Consider the following 19,594-nt stretch of genomic DNA (forward strand, 5'->3'; position numbering starts at 1 on the left):
TATTATTATTATTATTATTATTATTATTATTATTATTATTATTATTATTATTATTATTATTATTATTATTATTATTATTATTATTATTATTATTATTATTATTATTATTATTATTATTATTATTATTATTATTATTATTATTATTATTATTATTATTATTATTATTATTATTATTATTATTATTATTATTATTATTATTATTATTATTATTATTATTATTATTATTATTATTATTATTATTATTATTATTATTATTATTATTATTATTATTATTATTATTATTATTATTATTATTATTATTATTATTATTATTATTATTATTATTATTATTATTATTATTATTATTATTATTATTATTATTATTATTATTATTATTATTATTATTATTATTATTATTATTATTATTATTATTATTATTATTATTATTATTATTATTATTATTATTATTATTATTATTATTATTATTATTATTATTATTATTATTATTATTATTATTATTATTATTATTATTATTATTATTATTATTATTATTATTATTATTATTATTATTATTATTATTATTATTATTATTATTATTATTATTATTATTATTATTATTATTATTATTATTATTATTATTATTATTATTATTATTATTATTATTATTATTATTATTATTATTATTATTATTATTATTATTATTATTATTATTATTATTATTATTATTATTATTATTATTATTATTATTATTATTATTATTATTATTATTATTATTATTATTATTATTATTATTATTATTATTATTATTATTATTATTATTATTATTATTATTATTATTATTATTATTATTATTATTATTATTATTATTATTATTATTATTATTATTATTATTATTATTATTATTATTATTATTATTATTATTATTATTATTATTATTATTATTATTATTATTATTATTATTATTATTATTATTATTATTATTATTATTATTATTATTATTATTATTATTATTATTATTATTATTATTATTATTACTATATTATTTAAATTTAAATTTAAATCTACGAGAGTGGGGACAGCTCATGCCACGCTAGCTCCCACCGCCACGCGATATCCCCCTCCACTTTGCAGTGGGGTCCGCTATAGTGTCAATACCACTACTAGTGTCGAACGATGATAACAAGCTCCCCCTTTTGGGAGTAAGGCCCTTAATACCTTATCCCACTTTTCTCTAGGGTGTTGGTTCGCGTAATGATATAAAAAGCCGATGCCCAATGCATCACTCTCTCAACCAATCAGAAATTGTAATTGTACGGTTTATTACACGCAAGTAAACTCCCGATTTAATTTAATTGTATTATTCTTTTGACTCGAAATAAATCGCGCCGGCAGTTCACAAGCCGACACGACTCCAGGACGTAACACATATAAGATAATTATAAATTACAATACTAGAAGATTAACTCAAACTGCTAAAAAAGTTTCACTTCTACTGTGAATTTACGTAGATATGACTCACAATTTTTTTCTTTAAATTTGTTTCAGGCATTTAATAGTGGATATACAGTACAATATTTTCCTACTCTATTATTTCAATGTAGTTACTTCATTTTGTTAATTTTTTTAGGGAAGCTATTTAAAATATATTTCGTCAACAATGTTAAAAAATAATTCCATTATGTTTAAACAAGTAGAAATTGATTGTGATTCAATAGAATTGATTGTGATTCAATAGAATTGATTGTCTGCATCTTTGAGATTGCAAATGTATGGCGAATGTTTTATTCCAAATGTATGAGCTGGTTGAAAATTCAAAAATACCTAAAAAAAATTGTTTATTATTAAAAATATTGAAAAGAATTGTATTATAAAATAATTCATACTTTTTCAGGACAATAAACTCCAGGTGCAGGAATTTTAGATTGATCAGTTGGTAGTTGATAACGACCACTTATACTGTAAGCTGCACTTTTACTTCTCACAATATCTGGATCGATTGCTTCATAAGTTCCAGGTCCAGGTACTAATATTCGATCATCTGTGAATACTTTTTGTCTGCTGGCAATCGAGTATGCTGGTGCAGCTTTTTTGTTACCTTCCTTAGTTGCGCCAAAAGCCGATGGTATTGTGTACACATTTGGAGCTGTTTATCAAAAGATTTATCTATGTATAGAAGAGAAATTTCTTTGCGTTAAAGTTTTTTTTTCCCTCACCCTGTAGAATCTTATTGCATGCATTGAAAGAAAATTCTTTCGAAAGTTAAGCCTTTAATTTTAATTTTTAGAACATAATATTTATTTTTAAAATTTCACCATTTGAAAAGCATAGATTGTAAAGATTTTTTTTCAGTTCTCTAATGCTCAGTCACAATTTTAATTATTAGGCCACCACCTGTAGTAATTTGTGGCGAAGGTTTTTATTTACGAATAATATTTTTTTAATTAATTGAACTTATTAATGACAATAACAGAAATAAAATTTTATATATTTCTGGAAAATTATCGGAGTTTGCAAACAGCATTGTATTCCTTAGAAATTGCAAAAAACGGTGGTCCGTGGAAAAATATCTTAACTTGTGTTCAGTCACGAGCTTAATCATTTTGAAAAGCTTCGTGTACTTTCGCTACGTCCGGGAATTGCCGAACTCGCTACTGACTTCAAGGTCAGAATAGTGCCGGGTCACTCGTTATTTGGGCTCGGTACATACAATTTCTTACTCATGATTGTGTCAAGCCGGCATGAGAGTCTCGCTACTAGTTGGCCAATCAGAGAAATTGGCGGCTAACTACTACCCGTTGGTGCGCTTTTAAGCCAATGGGAAAATTTCCTAGTGCAGCCATGCTCACGTCATCACCAAGTGGCAACGAAGGAAGAAGACGCCGCTATTACATGTCTTTTCGTTTCTTGTCTTCAACCGCTTCACCTACAATTTTTGTAATTAAGCAATTCGTCGTAACTCTCAAAGTTTAGTAACTACAACCTCTTAAAATATAAAATCGGGGAAAAATTTATTTTTTTACGTCTCCAAAAACTAATTTAATAGGTCTACGTGAAAAAGTCAAACCGAAAAATTGTATATCATCAGACTCACTAAAATCTGATGGCCGTACAATTTTTTAAACCAGTAAATCTACAGCTAGCACTGGTTTTGTTAATTTTAAATAGACAAGAGTTAGAATATTTATGTTAGTCGTAAAGGTCATGTCTAAATTTTTTTTTTTTTTTACAGTTCTCTAAATTCATTTGTAATATTTTTTAATTCAAATTAATTTCAAAGTCATGCATCTAATTATATTTTTCACTAAAAAAATTGAAAAGTACTTGTAAATAATCGGTTGTTGACTTTATCAAGATTTTAATAAAACTGTAATTATAATACAAATTACAGAAGTAAGCCATATTTATTATATCAAAATTTGATATAAATACAGATACTACGTAAGTCAGTCATAAGTTGTGCATGGATTTTAGATCTAGCATAAATAATCATGTTATTTAGATAGTTTAAAAAAAGTATCCTAAATATTCGAGACTTGCAAAACCAGTACTAGCTGTAGATTTACTGGTTTAAAAAATTTTACTGCGATTAGATTTTAGTGAGTCCAATGATATACAATTCTTCGGTTCGACTTTTTCACGTATTTGTATGAAATTAGTTTTTGGAGATAAGCGGCTGAGGCAGCCATTCGGCACGCACGTGGCTCGGGCAATCACCGAAGTTAAGTAGCATCAAGCAGGATTACTACTTGGCTGGGTGACCGTTTAGCCACGCGTTGGGATCGAACAAAGGTCTTCGACCGTTAGGCGCGGGATGAAGATCCAGTGATCGGTAAAATGGGAATTTTATCGACACCTGGAGCTTCACTCAAACCGAAAACTGTACTGGCTAGGTTTTCTCTGTGGTTTTCCTACGCGACTACACCTCCATTGCACATGGGAGGTAGCAGGGCATCACCGTAATGATGCAGTACAGTCATAAGCACAAGTCAGGCCACAGTCGCAAAAATTAAGAGGTGAAAAGTCAAAGTAGCGATAATATATTGGGATGAAAAATAAATATGCAGAGTAACAAGGAAGAATTCGAATGTAGAGATAAAAAAATGGAGAACGCTAAGTGCCTTGTAAAACACGATGAGTGATACAAGTAAAAATATAAATAAATAAAAAATAGTTTTTGGAGACGTAAAAAATAAACTTTTCCCCGATTTTATATTTTAAAAGGCTGCAGTTACTAAACTTGAAGAGTTCCCTTATTTAAAAAATTTATTTAATCCATGCTAAGTGTATATCTATATTAGGGTGCTTCTTTTGAAACGAACATTATTTTTTTTTAGCGGACACAAGAAAAATTGTGAGCTTACTGTAGTACTAATCTTTTTTGCTAAAATGTTAAAATGCATGAATCTCATGAACAGTGCATTTTAGCAATATAAGTGTTATGAGCAATTTTTTAGAAGACAAAATTTTCTGAAATATTGTTTCTATGCATATTTTTCGTAAGATGAGCCGTTCCTTCACAATTATCAAGATAAATAAAAAAAGTAAAAAATTGACTTTTGGAGCTGATATAATCGACATAGATCGAATTATAGCGAAACCGTTTTATATACTTTTAAAAAGCAACAAATAATCTACAAATAAAAATTGGTTTCAAAACAATAGCTTAAAATCAGGCTCAGTTATAGTAATTTAAAAAAAAAAGTTATTCGATTTACATGCTTTTTAAATACACTGAAAGAAATTTTCTTTAAAAGTTACCGTTAAATTCACTGTAATCGTGGGACATAATGCAGTGCTTTTATTTATTACCATTTTTGAAATAAAAATTAGAAAAATATTCATTTATTTTGTGGTAAACTTCATAAAATTTACCGAAAACCGAATAAAATTTACAGTAGACTACAGTAAAATTTGTTGAAAAAAAGTTAAAAATTATCTGACTTACCGACAAATGATTAGATTGTGCCATTTGTCCCACGATTACAGTAAATTTAACGGTAATTTTTAAAGGAAATTTCTTTCCATGTAGGAAAACTTCGATGCTCGAGAGGAAGTACTTAAAATCAAAATTGAGGGCTGAAATTTTCAGGAAATTTTTTTCCAATATAAACAACAAAATTTTCTTGTGACCACCCTGCTTAAAAAATCTCATAAGATCCGATAGCTTCTTATAAATTCTCATAGAAATTTTATGAGAATGAATAAGTTCTATAGGAAGCGGGAGACGTCTTCTCATAGAACTCACTGAATTTTATGAGATTGAATGGGAGTTATTTAAAAAAGTTATTTTCTCATAGATTCTGATAAGAAATTCTTTATAAGAATTTATCGAAAAATAAAAATGTTTATGAAAAATGAGTTTTTATAAGGTTGGATGAGGTAAAACATTCACGAGATTTATAGGAATCTATAAGAATTCCGTCTCAATAAGAACATATGAGGAAACAATTTCATCAGTAATGATAGGATTCTATAAGAAAATAATAAAATTTACAAAATTATTGTTCGCATGAGAAAGTATAAGGAAATGATTTCGTCGTTAACAACAGGAATCTATGAGAAAATAATAAAATTGACGAAATTTCTGTTTTAATAAGAACATATGAGAAAATTATTCTGTTGCTAATAATTGGATTCTATGAGAAAATAATAAAATTATTTTCCCATTCATTCTCATACAGCGGTAAGAGTGGTTTAAACTTGTACCCATAGAATCTTATAAGAAATTGACGCATTGCAAATTATTTTCTTATAGATTCCCATAAGAATATCGCCAGCAAATTTACGTAAAAATAATAAAATTATTTCCCCATTCATTCTCATATAACAACAAGAAACAAGACGTGTACATTTCCAATTGATTCTCTTATGAAATGTAAGTATGACCCATTCCTATTCATTCCGATAAAAATGTGAACATGTACAACAAACTTTATATAAGAATGAATGAGACGTAAGTTCAAAGGTTTGGTAAGTTTTTATCGGATTATGCTCGGATTTGAATATATTCTCATAGGTTCCAATATGGACTATCATTTTTCGATGGGACACTTTGCCGATTCATTCTCATAAAAATTTTTTTATGAGAATCTATCGGATTTTTTAAGCAGGGCACTAAAAAAAAATAATGTTCGTTTTGAAATAAGCACCCTAATCTATGTATTAGTTAATTCGAATGGTTTTAAATCATTTTTCTTAATCAGTGTTACGACAAATCGTTTGATTACGAAAATTGCAGGGCATAACATTTTCTACAAAAGTGTTTCTGACATTTTTTTAACAATTATCAATAGTTTGGGCGCGAGATAAGATTTAGTGTTATTTTTACGAAATTTTAATCTAGAAGCGATTTGTGTAGAAATCTAATTGAGTTACGGACTCGATTCAAAGGACTTTTTTTGTAGCCAATTTAGTCCTCTACAAAAGCTCGTATCTCAAAATGCAAAAAAAAATATTAATACGGTGAGCGAAAAGAAAAAGTTATAAAAAATTATTTTTCAATGTTATTTAAATGGGAAAAATACAAAATGGATTAGCAACGGGTTAAAATCGAAATTAAGAGCTGCCAAGCGGCTCAGAATTTTTGTTTTTCCACCGACTACAAGATTTTCAGGTGGGACAATAAAATAAATGTTGCTCTGAAATGAAGTACCCTAATATATATGGGGCGTTCCACGCCAAATCGGATACCATTTAACTTTTGCATCTCGGATTTTTTTGAAACTTTTTTATCTTTTAGTATTCGCTATGAGTTTGACTGCAGCGCCAGACAAAATATGAACTACGGGAGGCTGTCAGAGTATGTTTTTATACGTATGTCAATAGCAAGAAACATAAAAATAAATAAATATTATAAATAATAGTAAAAAAAAAGTTGTAAAAAATATGTGACAGTTTTATAGTAATTGCAGTTTTGTTTTTTAGCTAAACGAATCATCAATAAGTAAGTATAATGATAAAAAATAAAAAAGATTGCAGTAAGCATTTAGGTTAAGTTGTTTGAAATTCATATCAAAGTCAAAATATGATACTAAGAAAAAAATCAAAATGAAAAATAAATAATTAAATAATAACAAAATAAATACTTTCACGTGTGCTTGCTTACAATTTCAGTAATCATAGCCTCCCGTAACTCCGAAAGTAACCACTGCAAACGCTTCAGTCAATTTGATTTCCCCTACCATGGCTTCACTCAGAGCGAATAGGTTGAAAGAGGCCCTCATGACTTTTTTCAAATTTTTTCCTCCAAGCGTTTTCGAGATATTAAATTATGAAAAATATAGAGATTTTTTATTCAAATGCCTACAATTTCGCGAAAAGTGGTTTAAATAAAATTTTCATAGAAATAAAATATGTTTGTTTTTAGACATCTTTTCAGTAAAAAATAAAAAAATAATTTTGAACCACGCTACTATTGAAATTTTAAATTTTAAGTATAAATTGTCAATTTACAAAAAACACGTACTGATCGATTTTCCTCATAATTTTTCACAGCAAACTGTCACCTCTTCTACAACTTTTTCAGCCATGCTCATGATGAGATAACGATGGGATCTATTTTCATTCGATTTTTTAAATTTCACATTCCAGTTTTTTTTAAGAAAAATGTGTAAAAAACAATCATGCTCAGGATTGACTATTAATAATTATGTGACACACAATAATCATCAAAATTTTTAAATTTTATTTCCACAGAAAAATTATTATTAATTCCCTGATCAAACAACTGAATTCAACCAAATTAAAAATTTTAATTCTGTTATATTCTGTCGAACTCTGCAAAACAGAATTCAACTAAATTGAAAATTTGAATTTGAATGAAACAGAATAAAACTGATTTAAAAATTTCAAATTTGTTTTCATTCAGTTTAATTCGGATTCAGAACCAGAAATTGGTGAATTATTTTCGAATTAATCAGAATTAAACCACATAGAATTATTTAAATTCATTTTAATTTGGACAAATTCTGGTTTTCCTACTGAATTAGACAGAATTCATTTTTAAGTTAGGTAGCGAATTAATAGAATCAATCTGAATTGAATAGAATTAAAAATTTAATTCTGTTTAATTCGATCGAATTCAGTTGTTTAATCAGGGATTAACATCTATTCCCTTCCACGTTTAATAATTTTTCTGGGGAAATAAAATTTGAAAATTTTGATGACAATTGTGTGTCAGATAATTATTAATAGTAAATCCTGAGCATGATATTTTATTTACACATTTTTCGTAAAAAAAATTGGAATGTGAAATTTAAAAAATCGAATGAAAATAGATCCCATCGTTATCTCATTATAAGCATGGCTGATCGGTGTCCGATTTGGCGTGGAACGCCCCATATATATATATATATATATATATATATATATATATATATATATATATATATATATATATATATATTAGGGTGCTCCAAAAAAAATCGGTATTTTTTTTTTCTTTCGGCTGTTGTAAAAAAAGTTTCTATACATTGAAAAAAAAATCCTGTCAAAAGGATGATTTTTTAGTTCAAGTTTAAAAGGTGGCGCTCGCTCTTCGAATTTTCCTATGCTAAAAGCATGGGAATTTTACTTTTTTATAAAAAATCTCATAACTTCAATTTACATGAAGGAAAAAATTCGAATTCTGGATATATTTACAGGAAATTTTATGCTCTACAAAATTGTTCATGAGTTCATAAGCTCTAAAACATACGGTTCAAAAGTTACAGATATTTAAAGTTGATGAGTTTCTGACAATCCTCGTTCAAACGGTATTTACACCAAAACTGCTACTCTCATAAAAAGTATCAAACAAAGGCTTTGTAACGAATTTCATGTATCACAGAATGACTTCAAAAACATCAATATAAATTTTGTACTCAATGATTAATTAATATGTTTAATAAATACTTTTTCATGGAAATTATTATTTTCTGCTTGTGTAACATAAAGTATTAAAAGTTTTTACTAAATTTACTTTGAATAAAACTCAGCTACGATCAGAATTATTATTTTAACATATTTATTATAATATTATTATATTTCTCACTTTTTCTAGAATCAATTTATGTGAAGATTGTGTTAAAAACATGATCACAAACATACAATTAATTTTTAAAAAATTAACCACTTCAAATAACTGTAACTTTTGAATCGTACATTTTAGAGCTTATGAGCTCATCAACAATTTTGTAGAGCATAAAATTTCCTACAAATATATCCAGGATTTGAATTTTTTCCTCACTGTCAATTGAAGTTATGAGATTTTTTTATAAAAAAAGTAAAATTCCCATGCTATTAGCATGAGAACTTTCGAAGAGCGAGCGCCACCTTTTAAAATTGAAATAAAAAATCATCCTTTTGACAGGATTTTTGTTTCGATGTCTAGAAACTTTTTTTACAACAGCCGACAGAAAAAAAAAATATCGATTTTTTTGGAGCACCCTAATATATATGTATATATATGTATATATATACGCACTAGCCTTGCTTAAAAAATTCGATTGATTCTTATACCTGTATATGGGTCATTCTCAGTTAAGACGTAAATTCGACGTCCACGGTGAAAAATCATCTTTTTTTAAAAAATTTATTTAAAAAAATGTAATTATCTTTTAAAACTTGTGCTCATGTAAGTGGTCACTTAAATTTATTTCTTAATTTTATTTAATTTAGTCACAATTGCATCTCAAAGTCAGAAAACATCTCTCCCCTGGCTTGTCCCCGGGCTGATTCTGTTTACCCAGACAACATTAAAGTCGGAATGATTGCTTTACGACGTCTTTTTGATGGAGTCATCAAGAATTCCAGATGACTTCTCAAAAGTGTCATTTTTAAGAACTCTTAATTAAGAGTTCTTGAAGACTCCCTAAATAAGACGTCAGTTTTCTCAACATCTAAATGTATTCTTCTTTAAACTTCTTTATGGAGTCAAAATTAGGAGCTTCTTGAAGACGTCATGGTAAATTCATAATGAAGTCTTATTCACGAAGTCAGAAAAAAGAACTCTTTCAGCACTCTTTTAAATGACGTCTTACTGAGTTCGCTAGGTGGCTCATTCGACATCCTGAGAACTTCTTAAAGACTTCTTTAAGATGTTGATGAGACGTTCAAATCATCAAAAAAAAAAGTTTTCAAAAAATCTCAAAAAAAAAAAATTTCGAACACAAAAAAAACAAGTTGCAATTTTTTTTTCCTTTGACTTTTTTTGAGATTTTTTTTCTTTTTTTGTCATTTCCTTGCATTTGGTGAGTAGCCAATGCAAAAATTTACGAAAAGTCGGAAAAAAATGATTTTTTCATTTTGATTATGATTACACAATTAAAGGAACAAAACTTGTTCCTTTAATTGTTTTGCAAAACTTTGATCAATCCACCCCAAAAACGGCTCGATAGATCAATTTGAAAATTCGCACGGTTATTAGGGGTACATTGACCTACAAAAGTCCCTGGCAACATTAGTCTTTTCATCGATATTTACAGAGTAGCGGTCGATTTACTAAAAAACCAAAAAAAGTCATTTTTTTGTACTTACTTCTAATGGATGTTAAAAACAAAAACATTTTTTTTTTTTTTTTGAAAAAATGATGGGAGGGTCTTGTAGGGAATTTATTTAAGTTTTTTATGCCGCCCTTCAATTTACTGTGCGATCATGAGTACCTGAAATATCGATGATGAAACCTAAAAGGATTATTTTTTGTTTGAAGGCTGATATCTCAGCGACAAGTGATCGTACGAAACTCGAAAAAAATGCAAATTAAAGCTGATCAAATTTGCTGGCCGACCTATGCATTGGCTTAGCTGAAAAAATTTTATTGCAGTTTGTGGGCTCTTTTAAAGAAAAGGAAAAATTTTTTTCTCGCGATATTTCTCATGTTTGCGCAATGGCTGGAGGTCTAAAACAAATTAATGAACATGAGTTGAAACTAGAGATTTTAAGCTACAAAATGCTTTTTTTAATTTTTCGATACGATTATTTTTTTTTACGAAGTCACAGCCTTGCAAAAATTACTAAAAAATTTCTAAAATTTTATTGTTCCTTTAATTTATGGCATGAGTGTACTTCATTGAAAAAACTCGATTATTATGTTTTTTTTTACAGAACATGGCACTCTGTTTATCAAGTCTCTCCCCTGGATTGAGTATCTCGACTGGTTTCTTATGAAAAAAGATACAATTAATAAATTGACTGACCGCCTTGCAGAAACGTTTAGAATGATTGTTTTGATCGAAACATTGTAAAATTTAATTTAATTTTTTAATTTTTTATCGTGCCGCGTTTTATTAATAAGCGATTTACGTCTTAACTGAGAATTACCCATATATAAGGCCCTATACTTAACTGCAGCACTTCTCATAGAACTCATTCATTCTTATAAAATCTCTATAAGAATGTATGAGAATCTATTGGATTCTATAATGTTTTGTAAACAGGGAGCATATTATCACGTATATATTATCTGTTACCAGCCCTCATCGTCGGTCATTTTGTAACATTAAATGACTATATATTTTACTACTGGTATCAATATCCTAGCACTAACCGTATGAACATCCGTAAATACTCTTATCCTCCGGCACCTTTTTGTGTAGAAAAAAAGTTGTAAGTGATAATAACGTAGTACAGAGCCAATTTTTAACACCTCAGCTAACTCCATAACAGTCGGTTAAAAAAAAAACAACTACACCAGTAATTTTTTTGTAGTGATAATAATAAATATTTCGAGGTTTAAGCCTGTAGGTATTCAGGATCAACATTTTGTTATTGGGAAGAAAGACCAGGAGACGTATAGAGTGATAAAGCTTGTGACAGGGGAAATATTGTCGACTCGTTGCTCTGAATCTCAGTGTATGCTGAAAGTCACACGAAGTATACATTGTCTGATTTAGGTAAAGTTAATTAATTAATGTAACGGGACCGAAGTCTACCTCCGTTTTACCGAAGACCGTTTCCGTGCCCTTTTGGGCATACACGCACTGCAAGGTCACCCCCATCTTCCAACCCAGATGACACTCTTAGTCGAAAAATATAATCAAGTGACGACTAAGGTGGACGTTAAGCGAAGGTATAATAAGAAATCCTTATTGCGCGTGGTATCTAACCACGAGTCCTACCTCTCTTGGGCCAACACTACTACCATCTCAGAAAATAAAGAGACTCTTGCCGCAGTGGGCTTGGAATGGCCCTCGTGGTACCGGACTCCCAGTGCTGGTTAACATGGTTGCTTATGGAAGTGGTGGGACGCAATTTCTCCCCAAACCCTATCCTAAAGAGCTTCCTCGACTTTTTCTCTTTCGGGTTCCCAATATGGTATCATCCGCTTGTTCATTCCCTGATAGATTTTCTACTTTCCAAGCTGTAAGATAGTCTAATTCTTCAAGCCAAATAGAAATTGAGAGCAGCTCAGGATTTAGGTATAGTTAATGAATAAGTTACATTTAAATTAAAGAACAAGAAGAAGAGGAACGTCAGATAGACGTCACAGAAACTCGCACCCAATCAGAAGGCGCCATTTTGAAAAAAAGGGAAGGCCCTCCTACGGTCGATTGGGGTATATAAGGAGCGGCAATAATAATTAATTGAATTAAAGATATTAAAATAAATGATTGCCTGAAATAAAATTATCCACGCACTTTGAATTTCAAATAAGTCATAGTGACGAGCGCAACTTCTCCCCGCTGTGGACATGCGTAGACCACGTCGATAAATAAATCAGTTGTTAGGCTAGCTTTTTTTTGTGTTCATTAAATTAAATAATTATTTTCATATTTATTAATTAATATTTTGGTATGAATGGTGTGACCAAACGATTCAGAAAAGATTGAATTATTTAGTTTTGTACATTAAATTAACTGCATTAGAATAATCTTTTTTCAGTATTCCGATAAAGTCGAATGAACTTTTACTTGCAAAACGCTTTTGTGAATATCAACAAAAATTACAACTTTTTTTGCTAGGTTTTTGTACTAGGAGATTCATTAGATTTTTCTCTATTTAATGCAATTTTTTGTTTGACATTGGCAATTTTTCGCCACAAAACTTCGCAGTAAGGAAAGTAGACTATAAGCAAATGTAAGGTAAAGAAAGAAAAGTGGAATTCCCCAAAATAGTCCTTTTGCCGCCATAGAGCTCTATATACAAAAATAAAAAAATTATGTCCACGGCTTTTTAAGGTGTATTCTTATGTATTTTTATACAAGGAATTTGAATTTGAAGTTCATTTTTTTAAAGAATGATTGAGTTTTTAGTCATTAACAATTTAAATATTTAAAAAATAATATCTTGAAAAACAATTTGTTTTGTGAATTTTTTTTTATACTATCAACTTCATCATCAAAATTTGAATAAAAATGTCTTAGTTATTCTATTTAATTATAGATATTTAAATCCTACCAAGAACAGATTCTCTGTATAACATCGCGCCAAGTACACGTTTAAAATATTTACAAATAAGAAAAAATTATTTTTTACAAAAAAAAATTCAAATCGAAAAAATACCAAGTACCTAGTATGATGTAAAATCATAACAAACATTTTCATGAAATTTAAAAAAAAAATTATATAACAAAATTTCAATGTACTTGGTGTGCGTTACTACATGTACTCAAGCAAAATTAATTTCTAATAAAATCAAACATGTTTTTTTTTACTCTTTTGTAAGCACACCAAGTACATTGAAATTTTGTTATACAATTTTTTTTTGAAATTTTATGAAAATGTTTTTTATGATTTTGTATCATACTAGGTACATGGTATTTTTTCGATTTGACTTTTTTTTTGTAAAAAATAATTTTTTTTTTTTACTTTTAAAAAATTTTAAACGTGTACTTAGCGCGACTTTATACAGAGAATCTGTTTTGGTAGGATTTTAAGTACTTGGTATTTTTTCGATTTGATTTATTTTTTTTGTAAAACATAATTTTTTCTTATTTGTAAAAAATTTTAAACGTGTACTTGGCGCGATGTTATACAGAAAATCTGTTTTTGGTAGGATTTGTTTTCTTTTTGTTGTGTTGATTGTGAATAGTTTTAATGCATACTATTAATAATCGACTTCCAAACTAAACTCAAAAAATTCGTCTTAAAGTAATGCGTAGTCGTAATATATAACACGTGAGGGTATACTGTTTATAGTATTATTTTTAGAAACAATATAATAGTACTGTTTAGTCACGAGCTTGATTAATTTGAATCAAGCTTCGTGCATTTCCGCTCGGTTCGAAAGTTGCCGAACTCGCTACTGACTGAAGGTCAGAATAGTGCCGGGTCACTCGCTATTTGGGCCCGGCACATACAATTTCTAACTCAGGATCGTGTCAAGACGTCCTGAGAACCCGCTACAAGCTGGCCAATCACAAAATTCGTCTTATATTGGTCAACCTATGAGAGAGTTCACTATCAACTGCTACCTGTTGGCGTGCTTTTAAGCCAATAGGAAAATTCGTTATATGCAGCAAGGCTGCCACGTCGACACCAAGCTCCTCGACGACTCAACGACGCTACCAATTTTCATCCTACAACGTGTCTTTGCTACTTGCAACCTCGTGCTTGAACCGCTTCGCTTATTAATTCTTGTGTGAAATTATAACTAAATCGCTACGCTAAATTATCCTCAATATTTAGACAGTATATCAAGGCTGCTATTTATTGAGAATAAATAAATTGTTCTTTTGCCAATAATTAATTGTTAATTAATTATTGCTGACTTAACCGCTAGTGACCACGTGTCAATTTTATACGTGAATTATATCTTTGAGTTTGCATTCGCTATCACGTATAATTTATCTAGTCGCATTCGCTATTAATCATAATTCTCATAATTTTTAAGTGTAAATAAGTGTAAATAAATCTATAATTTATTTTGGGATAAAATCTGAGTAATTTTTAATTGTTTAATTAACCTCGCCTAAACTAGATCCAATTAGTTTATTCGCTCATTTTACATTTTGGTCCTTCGAGCCGGATCTGGCGAAATTTAAACAATTGAAAATTATTTAAAATTAAAAATCTGAAAAAAATTGTGAGAAAAAGTGTAGTGTCAGTTTGTGTCGTGAAAATCGCTAAGTGCCGTGGGCATTGCTGAGCACTGCTAGAGTGCTGCCCAGGGTGATCTATTTTACACACCGGTGTAAAAAGACTTTTTAGAAAAAGAGGTTCGAAAACTTAGCGTCGGTTTTACGTATCGCGTCCATTTTGTGCCACGTATCTACAAGATGGCCGCCGAAGCTCAAATCGCTCTTCAAATGCAACGCATCGACACGATGCGCAATATGTCCAACCGCTTGACTGACGCTGTACTCGCTACCCAAGGTGCCGCCGCCATTGACGCAGAACTCGCTATCCTGAATGAATTGTGGAACCGTTTCAACACAACTCACGAGAGGCTGTATGACGATGTACCTGATATCATTGCCAACGAATGTCATACAGGTAACGCTTATGAAACCGCTAACGTTGCTTACACCTCTCTTAGAGTGAGACTCAGCGCTGCTAGACCCGCTCCAGAACCGGTTCATGAACTTCCTGCCGCTAATCATGATCAAACCGCTTACTTTGGTGGAGTTCACAAGTCTAACTTGCCACAAATCAAGCTGCCAACCTTCCAAGGTTCTTATGACGAGTGGGAGTCGTTCAAGGACTTGTTCACGTCTCTCGCCATTAATAAAGATTCGCTGACCGGGTCGCAAAAAATGCATTACCTGAGGACGCAGGTAAAAGTTGAGGCCGCCGCACTACTCGCTAATCTCCAGATCACAGATGACGCTTTTCAACCCGCTTGGGAATTGTTGAATACTCGCGACACAAATCCACGCAAATTACTCGATATGCATATCGATGATTTGCTGGATCGCCAACCGCTAACGTCACACTCTGCTGCTGATTTGGATGCGCTGTTACTCGCTAACAAGAAATCGCTGGACGCTATCGCTGCACTGGGAATTCCAATTGGTGAGTTGGATCCCTTTTTAATTCGCTTGACTGTTCGCTGTTTGCCATCCGACTTGAGAGTGGAATGGATGGCTTCGCTTGGGTTATCCAACGAGTTTCCCACTTATCAACAACTACACGACATGCTAAAAGCAAAGGTTCGAGCGTGGGAAAACTCTGAAATTGGCGCGAAGATAACCTCTAATCAAGCTAAGGGTGTGGTTGAAAAACTCCCACCCAAGTCTTACGCTAAGTCAGCCACAAACAAACAAGTGAAGTTTGTGAGCAGTAAATCCGCTACTCCTGCCAGATCAACGCCATCTACATCTACTGGTTCCGCTAGTTACGTCGCTTTCACTCCCAAGGACCGTACGAGTGAACCGGGCATGTGCCCAATCTGCAAGGAGAAGCATTTCGTTCTCTTTTGCCCCAGCTACCAGAAGGCGTCGCCACTGAACAGAAGAACGATTGTACAGCATTATCGTCTCTGCTTCAACTGTCTGGGACGCCACCGCTACGCTGATTGCAGAACTAAACAGAAATGCTGCCATTGTGATCAGCCACATCACACGTCGACGCACCTTGATGATGGTGCTGCCGCTAAACCAGCACAGGACGCTCCTGTAGCGACCCAGGTAACAAATAGTTCCAATTTTAGTAACTTTTGTTTTGAATTCGCTAACTTAGTCTGCTTTCAGCTCATTCGCTCAATGTTGTACTGGCTACCGCTATTGTTAAGTTGAATTCGCTAACAGGAAGTACATGTACTGCCCGTGTACTTATTGATCAAGGATCGGAGTTATCCTTCGTGACGCATTCGCCAATCAAGAAGCTGGATATTCAACTCAGTAAAGCAGCTGTACCATTACGTGGGATTGGTAATGTGTCAGCTGGGCATTCGCTTGGGTCATGCAAGATGACGCTGCATTCGCTACACAACAACGCTAAGAAGAAGAAATGGCCGCATCTAACTGGGCTACAACTCGCTAATCCAGACTTCTTGACATCACGACCTATTGACATCATTCTGGGTGCAGCACCAGCTGCACATATAATCAACGCTAAAATACGAAAGGGAAGTGACAATGACCCAATCGCTCAGTCAACATCGCTTGGCTGGATCATATATGGATCTGTGGACACCGCTACATCAAAATTGACAGCTTATGGTCATCATGTCGCTGTTGATGATCAACTACAAGACTTGTTAAGCAAGTTTTGGTACCAAGAAGAGCCACAGACAGAATTCGCTACATGCTATACTGAAGAAGAAGAAGAGTGTGAACAACAGTTTGTCAATACACATTACAGACAGTCTGATGGTCGATACCCGTTCGCTTGCCGCTTAAATTTTCGCCAAGTCAACTGGGTGATTCGCTCAGAGCTGCACAATACGCTTTACTACGTTTTCGCAAACGATTGGAAGCTGATCCAGTCTACAAGAAGTTGTACTCCGACTTCCTGAAGGAGTATGAAGACTTGGGACACATGAAACGTATGAAATTAAAGGATTTACCATCGAACAGCTACCTGTTGCCTCATCATGGGGTTCTGAAAGAGCAGAGCACTACCACCAAGCTCAGGGTGGTATTCAATGGGTCCTGGAAAACAACATCTGGCGTATCTGTCAACGAGATACTTCATGTGGGCCCAAAGATTCAAGTTGACATCAGTGATGTACTTATTCGCATCCGCTGCCATCGCTATCTATTCGCTACTGACGTTACAAAAATGTTTCGTCAGATTGCAGTTGACAAGGAAGATCATCATCTACAGTACATACTCTGGTTTGACGAAGATGACATCCCAATAGTATTTGCACTCGCTACTGTTACTTATGGAACAACATCGACTCCATACCTCGCTGGAAGAGCACTTTTACAACTCGCTGAAGACGAAGGGAATAAATTTCCGAAGGCTGTCGAACCGCTAACTAACACACGCTACGTTGATGACATCTATGGAGGTGCAGATGAACTCGCTGAGGCAATCCAAGTTGCTCTCGACACAAAAAATATGTGTGCCACAGGATGTTTTCCGCTTGCCAAGTAGGCTTTGGGATACTACAGTAAAGTGCTCGGGTTAACCTGGAATTGAACACAGGATAAATTCCAGTTCGGCTATTCGCTTCCAGAAGCATCACCAACTACTAAACGCACAATTTTATCTGAAATTGCTCGCTTGTTTGACCCACTGGGGTTTTCGGCACCGATCATCGTGAGAGCCAAGATGTTCATGCAGAAGCTCTGGCTGCAGAACTTTGACTGGGATGCTACGCTATCACCGTCGCTTCTTCAAGAATAGAATTTGTTTCGAGATGAACTACATCAAATCTCGAAGATTCAGATACCGCGCTGGAATCATGTAAAAAATGGTGCATCAATTGAATTACATGGATTCTCTGACGCTTCACAACTCGCTATGGCTGCTGTAGTTTATCTAAAAGTTACTGACGCTACTGGAAGCTCCAATATTTCGCTAGTGTGTGCCAAAACACAAGTTGCACCTCTGAAGCCTATAACTATACCAAGAATGGAGCTCAATGCCGCTGTCTTACTCGCTCAACTGGTACTCTACGACAAGAGGGTTTTGAAACTTGAAAACGTTCCAGTTTTCATGTGGACGGACTCCGCTGTATCCTTAACGTGGATACGAAACAACCCAGCTAGATGGAAAGTCTACATTCGCAACAGAGTTACCAAGATTCAAGAATCGCTACCAAGTGTCAGCTGGGATTTTGTTCCTGGGAAACTTAACCCAGCTGACTGCGCTTCAAGAGGTTTAACAGCAGGTCAACTAGAACAGCATTCGCTATGGTGGACGGGACCAAAGTGGCTCAGTCAATCAAAAGATAACTGGCCATCTTTTGATATCCCTACGCAGATGGTATCACATCTCGAAGAACATCCAGGTCTGGTTTTTACCATCTTCAAGGCAGATTCACACCCGCTATACACGCTACTAGAAAAATTCTCTAAGTTGTCACCTTTACTTCGCACGCTTGGAATTTGTCTTCGTGCCATCGCTAAATTTAAAAAAGTGCCACAGTCCACACTGGACACACCACTCTCTACAGTTGACCTGGAACTCGCAAAGACTTTGCTGATCAAGTATACTCAAAGTCAGTACTATTCGCAAGAGCTGAAGCTATTGAAAGATGGTGATTCTCTACGTCGAAATCAGCATCTCGCTAAATTGATTCCCTACATCGACTACAACGGAGTACTCAGAGTCGGCGGTCGCTTGAAGAATTCGCTGCTGGATGATGAACAGAAAAATCCAGCCATTTTACCAAGGTCATCACGCTTCAGTACGCTATTGATAGATCATTCGCATCGAAGAACATTCCATGGGGGAACTCAATTGACTCTCGCTGATCTACGGAGATCTGTCTGGATAGAAGGTGGTCGAGTTCCAGTCAGATCACACATTCTTTGCTGCGTCGTGTGCACGAGACATAGAGGTGTTCGTGCACAATAATTAATCGGACAATTGCCATCCGCTCGTGTAAGACCATCTAAAGCATTCTTACACACTGGAATAGACTACGCTGGGCCAGTAACACTGAAGACTTTCCAAGGTCGAGGTGCCAAAACCTATAAAGGATGGATCGCTGTGTTTGTATGACTCGCTACGTCCGCTATACACATTGAAATTGTCACCGATTACTCTACTGACGCTTTCGTCGCAGCATTTAGAAGATTCA

General features: G+C 32.7%; 1 protein-coding gene across 2 annotated transcripts in view; it reads right to left on the reverse strand.

Annotated features, from left to right (window-relative positions):
• Positions 1-19,594, reverse strand: part of LOC103576289 (outer dense fiber protein 3) — a 182,662-nt gene that overhangs the window by 67,805 nt on the left and 95,263 nt on the right. The window contains exons 6-7 of one of the 2 annotated variants that reach the window (XM_014440119.2): positions 1,863-2,122; positions 1,533-1,800 (exon numbers count right to left, since the gene is read on the reverse strand). The exons of the other annotated variant lie outside the window; for it this stretch is intronic. Of the exons in view, the coding sequence (XP_014295605.1) occupies positions 1,708-1,800; positions 1,863-2,122 (353 nt within the window). The 3' untranslated portion in view covers positions 1,533-1,707. Of the gene's footprint in view, positions 1-1,532; positions 1,801-1,862; positions 2,123-19,594 lie in introns of those variants that run through there. 2 annotated transcript variants of the gene reach the window in all.

This window comes from Microplitis demolitor, chromosome 9 (assembly GCF_026212275.2).
Source record: "Microplitis demolitor isolate Queensland-Clemson2020A chromosome 9, iyMicDemo2.1a, whole genome shotgun sequence".
Lineage (NCBI taxonomy): Eukaryota > Metazoa > Arthropoda > Insecta > Hymenoptera > Braconidae > Microplitis > Microplitis demolitor.